The sequence below is a fragment of the Carcharhinus amblyrhynchos genome, unplaced genomic scaffold, assembly GCF_965287045.1.
Source record: "Carcharhinus amblyrhynchos unplaced genomic scaffold, sCarAmb.v2.hapA chromosome_291, whole genome shotgun sequence".
Lineage (NCBI taxonomy): Eukaryota > Metazoa > Chordata > Chondrichthyes > Carcharhiniformes > Carcharhinidae > Carcharhinus > Carcharhinus amblyrhynchos.
In genome coordinates this window covers 1-17,216 of record NW_027650031.1, presented here as the reverse complement: position 1 = coordinate 17,216, position 17,216 = coordinate 1, and the positions used below count along the sequence as shown (strand labels likewise).

The 17,216-nt window shown below is 47.8% G+C and overlaps 1 protein-coding gene across 1 annotated transcript in view; it reads right to left on the bottom strand.

The window, feature by feature from the left end:
- The window catches only part of LOC145339025 (bridge-like lipid transfer protein family member 2), a 60,798-nt gene extending 44,893 nt beyond the window's left edge, over positions 1-15,905 (bottom strand). Inside the window, exons 1-9 of the mRNA XM_080183451.1 lie at positions 15,848-15,905; positions 11,185-11,410; positions 8,976-9,096; positions 7,950-8,062; positions 6,905-6,972; positions 4,838-4,965; positions 3,786-3,904; positions 1,862-2,025; positions 349-640 (exon numbers count right to left, since the gene is read on the bottom strand). Coding sequence (XP_080039577.1) covers positions 349-640; positions 1,862-2,025; positions 3,786-3,904; positions 4,838-4,965; positions 6,905-6,972; positions 7,950-8,062; positions 8,976-9,096; positions 11,185-11,410; positions 15,848-15,865 — 1,249 coding nt within the window. The 5' untranslated portion in view covers positions 15,866-15,905. The remainder of the gene's footprint in view (positions 1-348; positions 641-1,861; positions 2,026-3,785; positions 3,905-4,837; positions 4,966-6,904; positions 6,973-7,949; positions 8,063-8,975; positions 9,097-11,184; positions 11,411-15,847) is intronic.
- Between the last annotated feature and the right edge of the window lie 1,311 nt (positions 15,906-17,216).

The following is a 17,216-nucleotide window of genomic DNA, read 5'->3' as shown; positions in this document are numbered from 1 at the left end:
GAATTCAAATTCCCTTTCGTAAACCACAATTAACCCTCCCTCCACCATCCTCCCACGTAGTAAATTCCAAACCCTAGCCACTCACTACGTTAAAATAGTTTCCCTCATGTCACCATTCCTACCAATCACCTTAAATCTGTGTCTTCCTCTGATTCCCGGCCTTTCCACTCACAGGGCAGTTTCTCCCTAGCCTGTCAGATTCTTTATGATTTGGAACACTTCTATCAAATCTCCTCTCAACTGTCTCTTCTCCAAGGAAAGAGCAAGTTGAACAGATGAAATGGCCAATGCCTTTTCCCAAAGATCAAACTATGGACAATAAAGGAAGCGAGATCGGCTGCAACCCACCTGTCACACTGGAAAGGAAGAACAGAGTGATACATTCCAGCTTAATATTTGTCTTATACAGGTTGATCTCTGATCCAATACGGGTATCCAATTCCATGTCTTCAGACATGGGTTCGATCTTCAGCCTCTCTCCCTTATCTTGACCCCAGTTTCTATGGATCAGGGACAGCACTTTGGACAAGCACTCCACCGCAGCATCCGATAACTCCACCTGCAGTTCATTCACCGTGCCGTCCAGGTTCAGAGTGGTTGCAAAATCCCTACTGAAGGACTGTGCGTAACTGTAACTGCCCTAGGACCAGAGACGGGAGAATCAGAGGCTGGCCCTGAAAATAGGACAATCCCCAACTTCAGGCAATTCATCCAATCCTCAACCCCTGTAATCCTGCCACACACTGTAGCCAGTCACTCATCCACCAATCACAACCTCTCAGAGGGCAATACCAGGTCACTATCCAATCGTATGGCATGATACACCTGGTCAATAGCCAATCATTAGTGATCCACTCCCATCACTAGCCAATCATGGGGTGATACGCCCAATCACTTCCAGCCACTGGAAGGTATTTTGTGAGACAGGAGCTACAGGCATTTAGAGACACAAGGACTGATTAGGGACAGTCAGTATTGCTTTGTGAGTGGAAAATCATGTCTCACTAATTTGATTGAGTTTTTTGAAGAGTAACCAAGAAGTGCGGTTGATGTTTTCTACATGGACTTTACAAAGTCCTTTGACAAGGTACCGCATGGTAGGTTGTTGCATAAAATTAAAATCTCACGGGATCCAGGGTGAGGTATCTAAATGGATACAAAATTGGCTTCTTGACAGAGGTCCGAGGGTGATTGTAGAGAGTTACTTTTCAAACGGGAAGCCTGTAACCAGTGGTATGCCTCAGAGATCAGCGCTGGGCCCACTGTTATTTGTCATTTATATTAATGATTTGGATGAGACTATAGGGGGCATGGTTAGTAAGTCTGCAGATGACACTAAGATTGGTGGCATAGTGGACAGTGAGGAAAGTTATCTCCAATTGCAACGGGATCTTGATCAATTGGGCCAGTGGGCTGACGAGTGGCAGATGGAGTTTAATTTAGATAAATGCGAGGTGATGCATTTTGGTAGATTGAACCAGGGCAGGACTTACTTACTTATAGCCCGGTCACTGTCCAATCATGTAGTGATACGCCCTAATCACTAGCCAATCATGTAGTGATACCCCCAGTCACTAGCCAATCATGTAGTGATACCCCCAGTCACTGTCCAATCATGTTGTGATACCCCCAGTCACTGTCCAATCATGTTGTGATACCCCCAGTCACTGTCCAATCATGTTGTGATACCCCTAGTCACTGTCCAATCATGTTGTGATACCCCCAGTCACTAGCCAATCATGTACTGAACACACCCTGTGCTCTCTCCAATGAGGGGGTGATTCTCTGAACTCTGCGCTGCTCACCCTCACCCTGCTCTGAAAGGATGGTTCCAGCACAGGAGGCAGCTTTAGCAGCTTACCTGCAAACTCAATGACTCCAGAAAAAGGGCATCACCCCACACGTGTGTATTGGCCAGAGGGGGGGCTCGCGGGATCTGTGACCCATCCCCTGCCCGCCACCAAAGATTCTTCACCGCCACGTTCCCACGCCAGTGAGAGCTGTGGGTCTTCAGGTGCTGGGTGTCTGTGTGGTGACAGAAGGACCCATTGTTATCACCGTGGTCTCACAGGCTAGACTGAAGCCAGATGGTAAAAACAGGCCATTAAACATTGAAACTCAGAAACCAAACCATCCACAATCCACACTGTATCTCTCCCATGATACCAATTCACTGTGTTCTCTCAGGATGCCAGTGTTTCCAATTAATCTTAACCGCGTACACAATCTTACAACAGAGAACTAACTAGACCATTCAGCCCATTGTGGCCTGTGCTGACTCTTTCGAAAGAGTCCAATTAGTCTCATTCTCTCTACTTTCCCAGCCCATTCCCAAAGGCCTGCAATTTGCAGATATTTACAAATTTCCATGTGGAAGTTGAATCTGTTTCCATCACACTTTTAGGCAGCACATTCCAGAATGATAGGGGGTGGGATAGCTTGATCTTAGTTTTGGACAAAGCTCGGCACAACATCAAGGGCTGAAGGCTTGTACTGTTCTATGTTCTGTTCCACATCACAACAACTCATGGAAAAAATATTCTCCTTGTTTACCCCTCTGATTCTTTTCTAAATTATTTCAACAAGGGGTGATGGCCTAGTGGCATTATCACTAGGTTATTAATCCAAAAACTCAGCTGATGTTCTGGGGACCCGGGTTCGAATCCCACTGCGGCAGACGGTGGAATTTGAATTCAATAAAAAAAATCTGGAATAAAGAATCTACTGATGACCACGAAATCATTGTTGATTGTCGGAAAAACCCATCTGATTCACTGATGACCTTTAGGTAAGAAAATCTGCCATCCTTACCCAGTCTGACCTACATGTAACTCCAGAGCCACAGCAATGTGGTTGACTCTCAACTGCCCTCCAAGGGGCAACTGGAGATGGGCAATAAATTCTGACCCAGCCAGTGATGCCCCACGAGTGAATTTAAAAAAAAATCTCTCCATGCCAGGGCCCCGCCAGTAGAAACTGTTCCTTGACAAACTCTGTCAAAGGTACAGTGCTGTTATTGATAGGGCAGTGTAATTATAGTGTGATAGTTTACATTGGCAGCTGCCATTATTAATGTGGACTCTGCCATTTGCAGCATAATGAGGATTAATGTGTGGTTTGCGTTCATTTACTCAACCCAATCCAGAATCATACAGTGCAGAAGGAGGCCATTCGGCCCATCAAATCTACACCAACACAATCCTACCCATGTATAGCCCCATGCATTTACCCTATCTAGTCCCCCTGACACTAAGGGGCAATTTAGCATGGCCAATCCACCTAACCCGTACATCTTTGGATTGTGAGAGGAAACTGGAGCACCCGGGGGAAACCCAGGCAAACACGGTTCACCTAAACGGCATGATAGCACAACGGTTATGATACTCAGCTAGTAATCCTAACACTAATGACCTGGAGATACAAGTTCAAGACCCACAACAGCAGCTGAGGAAGTTTCAATTTGGTTAACAAATGACAGCTCATCACCATCTTCTCAAGGGCAATTAGGGTAAGGCACTAAATGTTGGTCTTGGCACTAATACCCACCTCCTGCGAATGAATTAAAAGAGACCTGTCAACTACATCTAAGGAAAAAGCGATAGCCCCTGGATATACTGTGGTCAATAAAGAAGCTCCACTGGTATATGAAAGGCTCTGAGATATAAACAAATCAATATTTCCCTTTCTAACTGATTTGATGCAAAGAGACAGTGTTAGTAAGGGGGTAAGGTCAATGGGCTGATGCAGCAGAGTTCAAATAAAAGCATCTTAACAATTATCCTTACCTGCAATTATAGACCCAAAGCCCAGGGCAAAAGCTGGAGCATCGAGGAACTGCAGAGTACTGCTCACATTTGTCAACGAACAAGTGATTGCGATAGGGATTCTCAGCCAAGGAAACTGCCTGATTCAACATCAAATAAAACCAGAGTGAAGCTGGGCACTCCCAGAGAACACATCAGGGATCAGTCACATCGCACCATACTAGAGAGCAGTTATCCAGTCCCGCTGTCTGACAGAGCTGGATTAACATCAGTGCAGTTATAGTAGGTAACAAAGGGTGTTGGGGGACAGGGGTTACTGAGTGATGGTGAGAGGGAGCTGGATTAACATTAGTAGAGGTATAGTCAGTAACATAAGGTGCTGGGGGGAGAGAGATTACTGAGTGACAGTGTGAGGGAGCTGGATTAATATCAGTACAGATACAGTCAGTAACACAGGGTGCTGGGGAAGAGGGGGTTACTTAAAGTTTTATTTAAAGTTTATTTATTAGTTACAAGTAAGGTTTACCTTATCACTGCAATGAAATTATTGTGAAACTCTCCTAGTTGCCACACTCTGCCAGCTGTTTGGGTACACTGAGGGAGAATTTAGCACAGCCAATGCACCGAACCAGCATGTCTTTCAGACTGTGGGAGGAAAGCCATGCAGACATGGGGAGAACATGCAAACTCCACACAGACAGTGACCCAAGCCAGAAATCGAACAAGGGTCCCTGGTACCGTGAGGCAACAGTGCTAACCACTGTGACACCCTGCAGCCCACAGTGTGAGGGAGCTGGATTAACATCAATAGAGGTACAGTCAATAACACAGGGTGCTGGAGGAGTGGGGCTACTGAGTGACAGGGTGAAGGAGCTGGATATTAACATTAACAGAGATACAGTCAGTAACACAGGGTGCTGGGGAGAGGGGTTACTGAGTGACAGTGTGAGGGAGCTGAATTAACATCAGTCATTAAGACAGGATGTGGGGGGTGGTGGGGGAGTGGTGTGTTGGTGGTGTTGTTTAGAAATAAAGAATATGGAAACATTGGCTAAGTGGGAGCTGACACAAACCTTTCAGTTGTAAGCTGAGAATCTGCTGATTTTTCTGATAGGTGCAGCCAATGTGAAAACTCGGAGTGTCGATAGTGAACAGTGCAAGTATGGACTGTGACAGAAGCAGAAAGATCAATGCCCGTGATCTAAAACAAAAGAGAAAACAAGGAAACAACTTCAGCTCCCGTGCACGCTGAACAACTCTCAGCAACCAGCCAGTGAGTTACCGTGATCTGGAACGCACTGACTGAAAGGACATTGGAACAGATTCAACTGTACCTTTCAAAGAGAAACTGGATAAACTGGATCAGAGATGCTTGAAAGGAAACCTTTGTAGGGGCAACTGGCAAGAGTTGGATATACTGGATAGCTCCTACAAAGAGTTGGACATACTGGATAGCTCCTACAAAGAGTTGGATATACTGGATAGCTCCTACAAAGAGTTGGATATACTGGATAGCTCCTACAAAGAGTTGGATATACTGGATTGCTCCTACAAAGAGTTGGATATACTGGATTGCTCCTACAAAGAGTTGGATATACTGGATAGCTCCTACAAAGAGTTGGATATACTGGATTGCTCCTACAAAGAGTTGGATATACTGGATAGCTCCTACAAAGAGCTGGCACAGCCAATGTGGGCTGAATGGCCACATGTGCTCTGTCATTGCACAATTCACTCAGCAGGGAGTAACTGAGATCACTGATCAGTTTTAGCTGCTGATGTTATAATGGACTTGCTTCCCTTCAGAAAATATTCTGCCATCCAACCTGCGTTCAAAACCTATCCAAGGATCATAGATAATAATCATAGAATCACTACCGCGCAGAAGGAGGCCATTCGGCCCATCAAGGTTGCACCAACCACAATCCCACCCAGGCCCTAGCCCCATGCATTTGTCCTAGCTAGTCCTCTGACACTAAGGAGCAATTTATCATGGCCAATCTACCTAACCTGCACATTTTTTTGGATTGTGGGAGGAAACCGGAGCTTCCAGAGGAAACCCACACAGACATGGGGAGAATGTGCAACCTCCGCACAGACACAAATCGGGAATTGAACACACGTCCCTGGCACTATGCGGCAGCAGTGCTAACCACTGTGCCACCGTGCTGCCCCACGGACTGTTCTCCTAATTCTCACTTTGTCTTCAAGAGACAGGAGAAATTAAACTGGGACAATCAGTCTGGGCACCCTCTTGTCCCTGTCATATTCAGAAGATGTAATATCTAACTGGGGGGGTCTTGTGTCCCTACTCCTGGGCCTGAGGCTCTGAGTCCTATTTCAGGACCTGATGGCCATTTGGGGTGTGTGTGTTCAGAATGTGGCCAAACTGATTGCTTTTTGGCTGAGAACCATTCAGACAGTTACACGGGTACGATGGGTATAGAGGGATTTGGGCCAAATGCAGCCAATTGGAATTAGCTTAGTGGTTAAAAACTGGGCAGTATGGGCAAGTTGGGCCCAAGGGTCTGTTTCCATACTGTAAACCTCTATGGCTAATAGCCCTGACTGGGGGTGGTAAGAGTGGGAGAGTTTCCTACTCAGCCACACTGCAGAAGGAAACGGCAAACCACTGCAGATATAATTATGGAGCAATCCAACTGGTGCCCGCGGTCATCAACTTCCCCTTCCGATCCAGAGGAGGAGGAATCTCTAAATCATTTCCTCACCCCTTCCCTATCTCTGTAAACACAGCCTACAACCCGCTGACATCCCTGTATCCCAAGGGCACTGGCCTCTAAGGAGTGTCTCAGATTTAATCTCTCCACAGTTAGTGACCGTGCCTGGGCTCTAGGTTCTGTAATTCTCTCCATAAAACCCTCCAATTTTGAGATGCTCCAAGCTTTTGGTCGTTGACTGTAATATCCCCTGAAATGGTTCAGTGTCAAAACCAGTTTGATCACCCTCGGTGAAATACCGTAACATGTTTCCCTACAGGTGCTACATAAATGTAGGTGCTTGTTGTTGCTGCCAGTTCAGCGAGGCAAAATCCAGCAGCCTCAGCACAGGTTACGAACTGAAGGTCAGGATGTTCCCGTGGCCTCAGTGAGTCACTGCTCTCACCCAGAAGCTTCACTCACCTGTAGAGAGCTGCTGAGCTGGCTCAGACTCACAATGCGCTGCCGACTCTGGGACAAGAGCAGTCCATCTGGAGGCAGAGGGCGAGAGGGGAAGGCGGGGAGGGGAAGAGAGAGAGAGAAGAGAGAGGGGGAGGAGAGAAGGGGGAAGAGAGAGAGGTGGGAAGAGAGGGGGAGCGCAGGGGCGAGATAGAGAAGGGGAAGAGGGGAGAGAGAGGGAGAGAGACAGGGGGAGGAATTAGGGTGGGGGAGAGAGAGAGAGGTAGAGAAAAACGGAAAGGGGAGGGGAGGGAGCGACAGAGAGAGGGAGCGACAGAGAGAGGGAGCGACAGAGAGAGGGAGAAGCACAGTGAGTGAGAGGGAGGGGGAGGGAGTGGGAGAGAGGAAGAGGGAGAATGAGACAGGAAGAAGGAAAGAAAGAGAGGATTAGTCAATAAACAGCCTTGTTCCTTTAAAGCAGTGGTTCTGGAACTTTATTGGATAAAGAACCCATTTTAAATAATCAAGGACCCCCACCCATTTGAAATTACAACTGTATACAAATCCATAATCTGAACTGCCTGTAAAGGGTGTCTGAATAATGCTTTTAAGAATACAGGCTTTTACTCACAGATATCAGTCAGAGCTAGTGACAGAATCAGCCTGCTCTCCACTGCATTCACTCACTGATCACCCCGCCCCCTGGAAAATCACTCCTATCCCTCAGGCCAGCCCCACTCGAGGGGCAATATCACAGACCGCTCCCCCCCCAGCCCCTCCACTCAGGGTCTGAGAATCACAGAATCACTAGTGCACAAGGAGGCCATTCGGCCCATCCCATCCGCACCAACTCTCCAACACAGCATGCCATCCAGGGTCCTATCCCATTACCACATGTATTTACCCCACTAATTTCCCTAACCTACACATGGCCAATCCAGCTGATGCTTTAAAGCAGCAGGAAATATTATCACGCTGGGTCCATGGTGATAAGACCCACCTTCAGTGGGTATTGTAGCAGGCCCTGCCATGTAGTGAGGCAGATTACTGCTCCAACAATGCTCCTCACCTTCTAGGCTAAGCTGGATGCTTATAGGAGGCAGGATGAGATGTGGCATTATCCGATAAAAGTCTTCAGGCTCGTAGTGGAAATTAAGCAACTTCAAGTTCCAATGGAGGTGTCTGGGAGAAAGGAGAAAGCCAAAAATCAAATCCAACAGCACTGGCAGCAGACAGTAAACTCCCCTTACACCAGGGGGTGGGGAGAGGGGGAGGAGGAGGAGGAGGAAGGGGGAGAGAGAGAGAGAGAGACCGGGATAATCCATATCGATAATAACCTGTCACCATCACCCAGTGCTCAGCACACTCCCCAGCAGGTGCTGGGTTCAAATGCCCACATCATTGATGAGGACATAATCCAGGCCAACGCTCCCAGTGCAGTGCCGCAGTACCGGGGCAGGCTTGGGGACAGTGCAGCGGTGGGGGGGGGCCAGCCAGGGGCAGCGCAGCGGCCACACGGAGGGTGTGGTGTGCGCCAGGTGGGTGTTGGAATACCGAGGGAATGCTGCAGGAGTGGGGGAGCACTGCAATACTGTGGGGGCGCTGCAGTACCGGGGGAGTGCTGCGTTGTTGGTGCCACCTCTTTCAGATGAGATATTAATCCTAGGTTCTGAATGGTCTCTCAGGTGGGGATTGATGAACCCGTGACATATTTGGAAGAGCAGGGCAGTTCTCTCAAAATCATATTAACATACAAACTAGGAGAAGTAGGCCATTCAGCCCATCGAGCCTGCTCCACCATTCGATAAGATCACAGCTGATCAGACTGTTGCCTCAACTCCGCATTCCCAATTGCCCCTTATACGCTTTGACTCCTGGAATCTATCTAACTCAGCCTTAAAAATATCAAAATGATCTGGTCATGATCACATTGCTGCTTGTGGGATCTGACTGTGCACAGATTGGCTGCTGAGTTTCCTGCATCATAACAATGATTAGACTTCAGACATACTTGATTGGCTGTAAAATGCCTTGGGATGTGCTGAGGTTGTGAAAGGTGCTATAGAAATGCAAGGCGGTGCCCTGAGCGTTGTACCTCTGTTGACTGTTCAAAGATAGGGTGATGCTGGTGTCCTCCATCTGCAGGGAAATGACTTGTGGTAAATAGTCCATGAAGGCAGGTCTGGTCGCTATGACACCAGCTGTTCTGTCACCTTCTGTTCAAGGGAGACAAGAGGTGTAAGGAATCAGGTCCTCAACAAACATGTCATAAACATCAAGGAACAGAATCCTTATACGCTGGATCAATCACACACAAAACATCTCTCATTAACGCTTTATAAAGCATTGTCTAATCAATGGGTATACTAGAATTTAGGGTCAGGAAAAGGCCATTCAGCCCTTTGAACATGCTGCACCATGCAGTAAGATCATGGCAGTGAATCCCTGAAATTGGGTGTGACAGCCTCCGCGCTTGCTGAGTTCAAGGTGATTACTGTACCAAGGGCACTCCTCAGTAATGCACAGTATTGTCACTCTCCATCTGTGTACAGTTTTGGTCACTGTGTTACGGGAAAGACATTGGGAAACTGGAAAGATTTACGAGGATGTTGTCAGGACGACTGGGCCTGAGTTAGAGGGAGTGATTGGCCAGGCTAGGGCTTTACTCCATGGAATGTAGGAGAGTGAGGGGTGACCTTACTGGGGTGTCCAAAATCATGAGGGGCACAGATAGGATACACGCACGGAGCCTTTTTGCCAGGGAAGGGGAACTGAAAACTAGAGGGCACAGGTTTAAGGTGAGAGGGGAAAGAATTAAAAGGACCCGAGGGGTAACCACTTCACACAGAGGGTGGTGCAGATGTGGAATGAGCTGCCGGAGAAAGTGGTTGAGGCAGGTTTAATAGTAACATTTAAAGAGCGTTTGGATAAGTACATGGATGGGAAAGGATTAGAGGGATGTGGGCCAAACATGGGGCGTTGAGACTAGCTGGGAGGGCATCATGGTGAGCATGGACCAGTTGGGCCGAAGGGCCTGTTTCCATGCTCTATGACTAATCTGTGTGTGGCCTGAACTCCACTTTCCTTTCCGTTTCTCCATATCCCTCAACTCCCCAATCAATCAAAACCTATCTGTGATTTATTACTGTCACATCTATCAACATACAGTGAAAAGAATTGTTTCTTGAGCGCTATACAGGCAAAGCATACCGTTCATAGAAAAATCTTTTTCATATAGCGAGTGGTTTGGGTCTGGAATGCACTGCCTAGAAGGCAGGTTCAATCGAGGCGTTTGATAGGGTGTTAGCTGATAATTTGAATAGGAACAATGTGCAGATTTTGGGGGAAAGACAGGAGAATGGCACAAAGTCATGATGCTTGTTTGGAGGGCCAATGCAGACACGATGGACTGAATGGCCTCCTTCTGCCCTGCAATAATTCTGTGATTTTGGATAGCTGGCGGTGAAGCATTTTAAGATGACCAGGGATTGACAGCTGCTTTAGCTGAAAAACTTATGTTTAAACCGCCCATTATACATCAAAGATAAATTGTTTCAGTCTGAAAAACAATGTTAAGTTTTAACTTAATCTCAAATCTATAATTAGTTTTGATGGGGAGTCAGGGGGTCAGCGCCGAGGGAGCGCCGCACTGTCAGGGGGTCAGCGCCGAGGGAGAGCCACACTGTCAGGGGGTCAGCGCCGAGGGAGCGCCGCACTGTCAGGGGGTCAGCGCCAAGGGAGCGCCGCACTGTCAGGGGGTCAGCGCCGAGGGAGCGCCGCACTGTCAGGGGGTCAGCGCCGAGGGAGCGCCGCACTGTCAGGGGGTCAGCGCCGAGGGAGCGCCGCACTGTCAGGGGGTCAGCGCCGAGGGAGCGCCGCACTGTCAGAGGGGCGATACTGAGGATTTCACCTGATGTCCTGCAGTCAATATTCTTCCCTTACTTCACCAAATAAAATCTATGGAATTGGTTATTTGCCTCAGTGTAGTTTTCAGGGTCTTGCTGTGCACCCAGTGTCTGCAGCACATGCTGACTGATCGCTGTGGGCTGCATTCTATAATAACTGATCTGGTGTGAAGGGGATTGACTGCATCAGAACCTGAAGGCAGTACATGGGGTGGGTGGGTGGTGGTGGTGGTGGGGGGGGGCAGGCAGTGTGTGTGTGTGTGTGTGTGTGTGTGTGTGTGGGGGGGGGGGGGGGGTATGGACGAGCACCAGGGTCAGTCAATATTCAGGCTTGTGAGTGATAGAGGGGGTGGTGTTCACGATTGTATCGGCGATGTTTCGGGTGGGGCTTTCTCTTACCCAATTCGGCAGATTCAGTATCTTCCCGCTGTGACTCGGTGCTGCTTGATGATAAATTGGATGGTGGCAACACTGCCTGCAGTATGTTTGCACTGAAGAAACCCTCATGTAGCTCGGTCTGCAGAGTCTGCACGTCCACCTCCGCTCCGAGGGCCTTCATGTCTGCCAAGCCAATGTCCACTGTGGCAGTCAGGCTCAGAGACAGGTCAACCAGACAGAAATCCTCCTGCAATGCACAGCAGGAGAAACAAAATCAGTGAAAGACACAGCGGGGCCTCAGCGATCACGCAAGCAGCTTCATGTTTATTTATTAGTGTCACAAGTAGGCTTACATTAACACTGCAATGAAGTTACTGTGAAAACCCCCAGTTGCCACATTCCAGCACCTGTTTGGATATACCAAAGGAGAATTTAGCACGGCCAATCCACTTAACCATGTTGACTTTGGAGTGTGGGAGGAAACTGGAGCACCCGGAAGAAACCCATGCAGATATGGGGAGAACGTGCAAACTCCACACAGTGACCCATTTCGGGAATCGAACCCAGTTCCCTGGTGCTGTGAGGCATCAGTGCTAACCACTGTGCTGCCCTCAGATATCACTGTTTTGGTGCAGAGAAGATTTACCAGAAGGATCAGGGTTGAGGAGCTTCATTTATGTGGAGAGACCAGAGAAACTGAAATTGTTCCCGTTCCAGCAGAGAGGGAAATTTCATCAAGGTGTTCAAAATAAAAGGCAAAGTAAAAAAGGTTAATTAATTTCCAACGTCAGGAGGTTGGACACAGATTTAAACTAATCAACAAAGGAACTAGAGTGGGACAATTTCAGTGAATGATTTTTATGCAGCGACTGATCTGCAATGTACTGAACTATTTGATTTTTGCTTTGATTTATTACTGTCACATAGAACCATAGAAAAGAGCCATAGAAAATTTACAGCTCAGAAACAGGCCTTTTGGCCCTTCTTGTCTGTGCTGAACCATTTTTTGCCTAGTCCCACTGACCTGCACTTGGACCATATCCCTCCACACCCCCTCTCATCCATGAACCCGTCCAAGTTTCTCTTAAATGTTAAAAGTGACCCCGCATTTACCACTTTATCCGGCAGCTCATTCCACACTCCCACCACTCTCTGCATGAAGAAGCCCCCCCGTAATATTCCCTTTAAACTTTTCTGCTTTCACCCTTAACCCATGCCCTCTGGTCTTTTTCTCCCCTCGCCTCAGTGGGAAAAGCCTGCTTGCATTCACTCTATCTATACCCATCAAAATCTTATACACCTCTATCAAATCTCCCCTCATTCTTCTACACTCCAGGGAATAAAGTCCTAACCTATTCAATCTCTCTGTAACTCAGCTTCTCAAGTCCCGGCAACATCCTTGTGAACCTTCTCCGCACTTTTTCTACCTTATTTATATCCTTCCTGTAACTAGATGACCAAAACTCTACACAATACTCTAAATTCGGCCTCACCAATGCCTTATATGACCTCACCATAACACTCCAACTTTTATACTCGATACTCCGATTTATAAAGGCCAATGTACCAAAAGCACTCTTTACGACCCTATCCACCTGTGACATCACTTTTAGGGAATTCTGTACTTGTATTCCCAGCTCCCTCTGTTCTTCTGCACTCTTCAGAGTCCTACCATTTACCCTGTATGTTCTACTTTGGTTTGTCCTTCCAAAGTGCAATACCTCACATTTGTCTGCGTTAAATTAAATTTGCCATTTTTCAGCCCATTTTTCTAGTTATATTAGTTGCATTTTTCTACATGAGTTAGTATACAGTGAAAAGTATTGTTTCTTGCGCGCTATACGGACAAAGTATACCGTTCACAGAGAAGGAAACGAGAGAGAGTAGAGAACGTAGTGTTACAGTCTGGAAACTGATTCAACAGGAACTTTCAAAATGGAATTGGATTCACCCTGAGAGTTTTTTCTCTTATTACCCTTGGATTTTCCACCCACCAGGAGATTGCATGAATTTCTTTTATTCTTTATCAGGGCGTGGGCTTTGTCGACTAGGCCAGCATTTATCACCCCACCCTAATTGCTCTTGAGAAGGTGGTGGTGAGTCACGGCAGTCCATGTGGTGTAGGTACACCCATAGTGCTGTTAGGGAGGGAGTTCCAGGATTTTGACCCAGCAACGGTGATATATCTCCAAGTCAGGATGGTGAGTGGCTTGGAGGGGAACCTCCAGGTGCTAGTGTCCCCACGTATCTAGATGGCAGAGCTCACTGATGTGGAAGGTGCTGTCTAAGGAACCTTGGTGAGTTCCTGCAGTGTATCTTGTGCATGCCACTACACACAGGCGGTAAAGGGTGTGAATGTTTGTTAATGGGGCACCAATAGAGAGGGCTGCTTTGTCCTCGATGGGGTTGAACTTCAAGTGCTGCTGCTACACCCAGCAAGAGTTGGATGTTCCATCCAAGTGTTGGAGAGTCTTCCATCACTCTCCTGACTTGTGCCTTGTAGATGGCTTTGGGGAATCACAAGATGAGTTATTCTCGACTAAATTCCCAGCCTCTGGTAGCCACTGTATTTATATGACTGACCCACTTCAGTTTCTGGTCAATGGTAACCCCCAGGATGTTGAGAGAGGGGGATTCAGCAATGATAATGCTGTTTGAATGTCAAGGGATGATGGTTAAATCTTCTCTTGTTCGAGATGGTCACTGCCTGGCACTTGGGCAGCACAAATTACACTCGCCACTTATCAGCCCAAGCCTGGATATTGTCCAAGTCTTGCTACATTTGGATATGGACTACTTCAGTATCCGAGGAGTGGAGAATGGTGCTGAACATTGTGCAATCCTCGGCAAACATCCCCACTTCTGACCTTATGATGGAAGGAAGGTCATTGATGAAGCAGCTGAAGATAGTTGGGTCTAGGACACTAACCCTGAAGGAACTCCTGCAGTGATGTCCTGAGACGGAGATGATGACTTCCAACCACCACAACCATCCTCCTTTGTGCCAGGCATGACTTCAATCAGCGGAAATTCCCATTGACTCCAGTTTCTCTAGGATCCTTGATGCCACACTCAATCGAATGTGGCCTTGATGTTAAGGGCTGTCATTCTCACCTCGCTCTGGAATTTAGTTCTTTTGTCCATGTTTGAACCAAGGCTGTAGTGAGCTGAGTGACCTGGTGGAACCCAAACTGGGCATTACTGAGCAGGTTATTGCTGAGTAAGTGCTGTTGATGACCCGTTCCATCATTTTGCTGTTGATTGAGAGTAGACTGATGGGGCAGAGACTAGCTGGTTTGGATTTGTCCTGTTTTCTGTGTACAGGACTGGGCAGCTTTCCACATTCCCCAGTGGTGGCCAATGTTGAATTTGTACTGGGGTAACTTGTTTAGAAGGATTGGGTGAGAGGTGTTCAGATACAATGCTCCAACCATCAATGTGAAGCCAGACAGCATTGAGCAGCCTATCGGTTCCTGGTCATCAGGTTGGTACTTTCGTGTTTTAATAAAGAAACAGAGAACTTCCATCAGAGAATGATCCAAGCTGACAGGACGCTAGCAGAGGAATATGGTGGGAAGTTGAGATGTGTTATTACAGGCGACGCATGTTCTCCATTGGGAATCCTGCTGCAGACCCTGAGTACGGAGTGACAGACTGGTCTGAGGCGTGTTCCTACAGGCCTCTCCAGCTCAGCCTCTGCATCCACCATCTCAAACTCCCTCAGTCTGCCTGCCCATCAGCGAGTGAGATTCTTGCTGACACAGCACAGGCAGTGTTGTGGTGATGTCACTGGACTACTAATTCTGAGATCCAGGCTAATGCACTGGGTTCAAAACCCACCATGGCAACTACTGGAATATAAATTCTTTATATGGTGACCATGAAATCTGTTGTCCTTACCCAGTCTGGCCTACATGTAACTCCAGACACACAGCAATGTGGGTGACTCTTAAATGGCTTCAGAAACGGCTGAATGAGACACTCGGTATTAGGGCAATTAGGAATGGGCAATAGATGTTGGCCTCGCCAATGGCACCCCTATCCCATGAAAGAATAAAGAGTAACAATCCAAATTTCCAGATAGCTTCGAATCTGCTCCACTCACCGGCACTATTCCCAGTGAAAGATGGATTAGAGAGGCTGAATGCATAAGAGGGAGAAAGTGAGAACGAGGAAAAGAGAGGGGGGGAAGCAGGAGAGGCAGGGGGAGGGGCAGAGGGCGGGGAGGCAGGGCGGGGGAGGACACAGACGGGAGGGCAAGCCGGGGGAAGAGAGAGACAAAGAGAGAGTTTCAGAGACACAGACAGGCAGAGAGCGAGGGGGAGAGAGAGAGAGAGAGAGAGAACTCCCCCACACTGGGCTAAGCTGCTGGGATCCCAATGTTCCAACATTCAGCCACAGAGCTCCCAGCTGCTGCTGGGGAACCTGGAAACTGTTCTGAAAGGTCACCTTGGCCTGAAACACTGGCTGAGACTTTCCAGCTGCACCATCCCAAATCCTATCCGAGGTCAACGGACCTTTCCCTGGTCTGTCCCTCGCCCATTCCCATTTCTGTGGCGGGCTGAACAGGAATATTCATCCCATTAACTCAGTTTCTCTTTCTGTTGCCAGTCCTGCTGTGTATTTGCAGCAAGTGTTTGCCGGTTCGCTGTGGGCTCTGTCTCAGTGGGCAGCTGGCACTCACCATCTCACTGCTCTTCATTATCTTGCTGTTCAGTTTACTCACGCTGCTCTCGCACTTGATGCTGAAAAACACACAGCCCTTTGTTAAACCCTTTCATTCAGCCGTTAACAATTCCTGTTAGATCCACCCCGGTGATCCTTTGAGTTTCCCCAGTACAGATCAAGAAGTTCCCACATCCATGCGCACAGACACCCGCACGTGGACACTGACATTCACAAGCTCAAAATGTGCGCACTCACATACTCAATATCTGTATACATAAACACTCAGAGGCACAATCACACAGTCCGGCGCACGCACACACAGATATGCTGGTCAGAGTCCACACAGGAAGATGGTTGTGGTGGTTGGAAGTCCAGCTCCAGGACATAAGAACATAAGAAATAGGAGCAGGAGTAGGCCATCTAGCCCTTCGAGCCTGCCCCGCCATTCAATAAGATCATGGCTGATCTGTCGCTGCTCAGTTCCACTTTCCCGCCCTCTCCCCATAACCCTTAATCCCCTCTCTTATCAAAAACCCATCAACCCGCGTCTTAAAAATATTTAGCGAGGCAGCCTCCACCACTTCCTCGCTAAATATTTTTAAGACGCGTCACTGCTGGACTTCCTCAGGGTAGTGTTCTAGGTCCAACCAACTTTAGCTGCTTCATCAGTGACCTTCCCTACATCATAACAAGTGGGGATATTCACCGATGATTGCACAATGTTCAGTAACAGTCGTGACTCCTCAGATATTGAAACAGTCCATGTCTAAATACAGCAAGACCTGGACAATATCCAAGCTTGGGCTGATAAGTGACAAGTGTCATTCGCACCACACAAGTGCCAGGCAATGACCATCTCCAACAAGAGAGTAACCATCTCACTTTGACATTCAATGGGATTACTATCACCCAATCCCCCCACTATCAACATCCTGGTAGTTACCATTTCCCAGAAACCTGAACTTGACCAGTGATATAAAAATTGTGGCTACAAGGGCAAGTCAAAGGCTAGGAATCCTGCAGTGGATAACTCACCTCCCAATTCCCCAAAGTCTGTCCACCACCTACAAGGCACAAGTCAGGAATGTGATGGAATAATTTCTATTTGCCTGGATGAATGCAGCTCCAACAACACTCAAGAAAGTCAACACCACCCAGGATTAAGCAGCCTGCTTGATTACTACCACTCATCAAACATCCAATCTTTTCACCACTGGTGAAAAGTGGCAGCAGTGTGCACCATCTACAAGATGCATTGCAGCAACTCACCAAGGCGCCATCGGCAGCAGCTTCCAAACCCACCATCGCTACCATTTAAAAGGAGAAGAGCAGAATATACCCGGGAACACCACAACCCAGAAGTTCTGCTCCGAGTCACTCACCAT